Source organism: Choristoneura fumiferana, unplaced genomic scaffold (assembly GCF_025370935.1).
Source record: "Choristoneura fumiferana unplaced genomic scaffold, NRCan_CFum_1 Sck3bRy_208;HRSCAF=402_pilon, whole genome shotgun sequence".
NCBI classification, from domain to species: Eukaryota; Metazoa; Arthropoda; class Insecta; order Lepidoptera; family Tortricidae; genus Choristoneura; species Choristoneura fumiferana.
The window spans coordinates 1-5,135 of record NW_027412888.1 but is presented as its reverse complement, the minus strand read 5'-3'; the positions used below and the strand labels follow the sequence as shown (position 1 = coordinate 5,135).

Genomic DNA, 5,135 nt, shown 5'->3' with positions numbered 1-5,135 from the left:
AAAAAACGTATTAAATTTTTAAAAACTCAACCCTATTCCTCGAGTTACAACGTCGAGAGCTTATTGGCTTTTAAATTTTTGAGCAGCAAAAATTATTTTTGTCCACTGAAATGACAGCGCGGAAGGGAAGGGAGTGACAAAAGTGTACACGGTAATGATGGCCTCCGACGAAGAATGAGACACGGAAATGACAATATTAGAAATGGGTGATAACTTTTTTACCGCCCAAGTTTTAAAGATTATATTTGTTTTTTAATGCTTCTCTCGGAATAAGGGAAATATTTTTATGGCCAGCCTGTTCCGTGTTTATATTTTCTTTTGCTGAGGAGGCAAAAGAGGTTTTAAAGAGTTTTCGGGGAAGTACTCAACCTTTTTCGATTGCACAAAGCAAAGTAAACATTTTAAAAGGTTTAACTTTTAAATTTTATGCAAATACGGGATGGATTATGTTCACACGGCACGTTAAGGGGGTTCTGATTGTTTTACGTGTCTAAATTCAAGTTAAAAATAAATGGTAGGTACATTTCAATTATTTTTTGATAATAAAAAAACACTTAATACAAGATTTTTTTACTCATTGTACTTTTAGTTACGCTTGTAAGATCACTTTGTTTTTGGTCTGCCCGTCTGTCTGATTCTTCTGTCGAGACCCTTTTTCTAAGGAACGAGTAGTGAAGGTTTCAAACTGAAATTAATATCAAATACTCAGATCAGCTACCCCTTGAAGCGGTAAAATAATTTATAATTTCTAAGCCAACGCAATCAAAAGACACAAAAGGTTAAAAAAAATTGTTTGCTGGGAAACCAAGGTAGTCTAGTTTTACATTTAACACAAAAATAATAGGCACCATGATACTGTAATATTGCCGGAAATCCCACGGTAATGAGAATTTAATCAAATAGTTTTCACGTATGTAGCCGCAGGAAAAATCTAGTCTGATTTATGTGTAACATTCTGGCATGGACATAATAAGTGACGGTTGACGTGCCAACTCGTTAGGCTGAGCGCTGACTGGTTGACTCCGTGATGCAATTTGCGCCATCTAATGAAGCAGCATTAACCAAGTGGAAGTTTTGAAGGGTTAGGAGTAGGTTAGGACGTGATTAGTAAAATGGCAAATATATCGTTGTAGAATTATGACACTTAATTTCAAGTCCAATTTATTCCTGCAAGAAATTTTGTGTAAGTTGCATTACATTGCGGCGCTCCACTAATTACTTCAAACCATCGTTTTGCGGCCTCGCAATGTAATCAAACTTGCACTTGCATTTTTCTTGCAGGTAGGTATAAACTTGGCTTAGTACCTTTTGGATAAAACGAAACCCTTATATCACTTTGTTGTCCGTTGTGTTGAGACCACTTTACTCAAGATTGAGTGGAGGTATCCAAAATATCTGTTCTGCTACCCCTTGAAGCTGTGAATAAATCTAAATTGGTGGACCCATTGACTATATGGACTACTTTAGGTTATAAAGTCGATGGGTGGACCGCTCATTGGTGGTTAGGGCTGGGTGATAATATTTTTCTCTTGAACGTAAAGAATTTCGAAAAACAATATTATCTTGTCTAGACATGCGCAGTAGCGTATCTTGATTCTCTTGATTGTTCCAGCTCCCTTGAGGGCGATACAAAAGTTCCAACATTCCGAAATGCACCGACTCGGTTTTATATCTGCTCGGACACGCTACAAGTTCTTTTATTACTTCGCAGGGACATCCCTACAGTGCCCGTGGACCTTAAGTTAACTCTGGACTATATTCCGTTTTACGCACATATTTTTATAGTCTATCGATATAGTGTCCCATTTCTAGGCAAACGCCTCCTCCTGACGTTCATGACGCTACGTCAGGCCAGTCCTTTGCGCACATGTCCAAGTCGTCCCGCCATCTTCTCGGTCTGCCTCATAAAAGTTCTCTAATGTAGACCGCAAATTGACAAGCGCAGCGTAGGCATCCACCAACGATATGGACGGACGACCTGTACCCTTAGTATAAGTTTTCGGTTACAAAATACGTCTCGATCGCGTTCGCGTTAAAATCTCAATTTGTATGGCAACGAACATCGCAAACGTTCCGCTAGAGGCGCTGTTCGTGTTTGCAGTTTGCATACAAATTGTGGTTTTAACGCGAACGCGATCGAGACGTATTTGAAACCGAAAACTTACACTAAGGGTGCTAGTTAAAGCCGCGGTACACGGTGGATGCAGACCGCTTCCAACCGAAGCAACTAATTATGGAGGGGGCAGCAGCGGAGGAGATGAATTATAATTGCGGATTTAATAATAATAAAATTTAATGATAAAAGAATACAAGTTTTACTTAAACTATCACGAATGGTTTCGTGTTGTCCTATAGGACCCGATGTTAGGTGTCGAAAGGCCGCGAGTCACTGTGCACACTGGTTTTGTAATTAGTTCGAAACTGATTGCCTAATTCACTGTGTCGGCGACGTAGCGTGGTGACGTAGTGTCGTGACGTTGCGCCGTGACGTTGAGTTGTCGTACGAGGTGCTGACGCGATGACGTAGCGCTGTGTAGGGCCCGTGCCTAACACCTCCCCTCTAAGTCGAGCTACTATTTGCTAGGTTTAGTGCAAATGTAGCGGCTTTCTTCAGCTCTATATTATCTTGCTTGATATCGACTTTCGCTCTGGCTCGATGTTTTCGATATAGTATGAAGGCTGTTACACCTGCTCCGAATAGTATGATAAGGTACAATGGTAATGTAGTGTGGTAGAGGGTTGAAGATTGGATCGCATTTGTCTCGATCGGCTTTTCCATAGATATTTGTTGCTCGATAGCTTCAAGATTGCTCAAATTGATAGAGTTCATTCTCAACATGGGGCTAGATTGCTGGCTTCTGGTTTCTGGTTGTATTGACATTATTTTCAGTGGTTGGCCTCGGAGTTTGTTATTAATGTTTACTATAGTAAACTGTGAAGACTTGAGAGAGCAGTGTTGCGGGATAGTTGCGACGTAACTTCCGTTCAAAATGATATGTTGCTCCTGCTGGCAGTTGATTTGTACTTTAGTAGGATTTGGAAATGTTATGGCATAATGTTGATCGTCCAGCTCCAATAGAGCCTCCTTAGACAGAGAGATAGGCGTGGTTTTACACGTTCCATCTATCTCCTGTAAATGAATGAGTTTGTGAATACAGTCTCGCTCCGTACGAATCTGATGGCTGAGTTTTTGTTGGCAGATGTACCAGTCGCCGGATTTAGGGCATTCTGCCTCTACGTACACATATTCTTGAGGGTTGGTTGCTATGAAAGGATATGGAGGAATAAGGATGCGCCCGTATTTGTTTGGCAATGGGCATAACTTATAAAAATCAAATGAGCCTTGACAAATAATTGGTACTTTTAGGACAACTACTAAATCATTCTTAGAAAAATAAGAACCTACATTTATGAAGCTATAGTAATCTCTAGTATCTAAATCTAAGATTTGATCTTTGCTATATATCTCGTGCAATTTCCCAATCATGTCCTTTAGAGAACTTATACTTAAAATAGAGTGGTGCACATTACTTAACTTACTGAAAGCTAATATGTTTTCTATACGTAATAATTCGGTATATAAGTCGTTTATATTTTCACTAACGATATTAAACATTTGGGCAAGATGTGCATAATCCAGCAGTTTTCCATTGCTTAACATACTGTCATTCTTTAAATTTAATAAATCTTTACTTAAAATTTGCTGATTGGTATTCAATGCTGACAATATTTTCTTATGTTCAACCATCCATTTTTTATTTAAGCTTATATGTTCATTAAAAGTTTTCGACAATTTTTCGTCATTGTTTTTTAGAATTTTGAGAGCATGATCATATCTAATGGCGTCATTATGGTCTAAGTTGCCGCTTATGCTTTTAATAACTGAACCTAAAGGATCTATAAGTCCTCGTCGCACTCTTTTGCTAGAGAAAGTACTCAACTGCGCCGAAACCTTATTGAGTTTAGCATACAAATATTTAATTTGGGATTGGAAGAAACGAAATGTATTATTTGCTAAGGAATTACTTGCGTTAGTAAGCTGTGTTTTGATGAGGTCAATGTCGTCATGTAATTTGCCAAGCTGAATGCTTTGCAAAAATGTGTGGTAGTGGGAAACGACTTTTGTTGGTCCCATTTTAAAAGGCAGGATTCCAGGTCCATCATCGAAACTTTCAAGGTGGATTTCTTGGGTTAGGGCCAAGCTGATCCATGTCCACATCGGTAGATGAAGCCTGTAACAATTGAGATTTACGTACTGGTTTAAGTCGGGACTTAGGAACGGGGCCTCGTTTTTTGGAAGTGTATATGTGAACAGGTAAGTCCTCTTTAACTGTATCATGGGTGTATCTAGGAGCTATTTTTTGTCTATCTGCAAGAGGGTTTCGTATGTAAACCTCTTGCTGGGGAGAGTATTCTATGTTAGGATTTCTGTTCATATTTACTCTTGTCATTATGGATTCTCGTTGCTCTAAACAGGAATTATGCACAAGGTTATAAACAGTTTTCATTTTGTTACGATGGTCATTAATATAGTTCTGCAATAGAAGTTCTGTTACGTCAATGTCAATAGGGTCTCGTGGGTCGAAGTGTCCGTTTATTAAGTCATAGGGTCGACATTTAGTGAAACTATGTATTGAGCTATTATATGCCAATAGAGCGTAAGGTACTAAATGTTTCGAGTGCTCACTACTGTTTTCGAGTTTTAGTATTCGCAAGTGTTCTAGGAAAGTACTATGAAATTTTTCTATAATGCCATTTTCGTTTGGTGCATGCGCCGCGACTTTGTGGTGATTAATCTTATGAACTCTTAGAAATTCTGCAACTAGCTGGTTCGTGAACTCGGTACCTTGATCCGTTACTAAAGTTAAAGGCAGGCCATGATGAGTGCAAAACTGTAATAAGGCTTTTACAATACTAAGTGCGGTGCCATCAGATAACCGGTATGCCTGTGCGTATTTAGAGAATGAATCGATTATTGTTAAGTATTTTTCGCGTTCAACAGTAAATGTGTCAGCGTGGACGGTAACGAAAGGTTTTGTTGCCGGCGGCACTACCTGGAATTGCGGTCGAATCGGGCAACGTTCGTACTTAGCTTGACCACACACGATGCATTCGTTTATGTATTTGGTAATGCT

General features: G+C 39.1%; 1 protein-coding gene across 1 annotated transcript; it reads right to left on the bottom strand.

Moving 5' to 3' along the window:
• Positions 1-2,275: 2,275 nt before the first annotated feature.
• On the bottom strand, positions 2,276-5,126 carry LOC141445067 (uncharacterized). Its single transcript, XM_074110841.1, has one exon. The coding sequence runs from the start codon at positions 4,337-4,339 to the stop codon at positions 2,561-2,563; it is 1,779 nt and encodes a 592-aa protein (XP_073966942.1). The 5' UTR covers positions 4,340-5,126; the 3' UTR covers positions 2,276-2,560.
• Between the last annotated feature and the right edge of the window lie 9 nt (positions 5,127-5,135).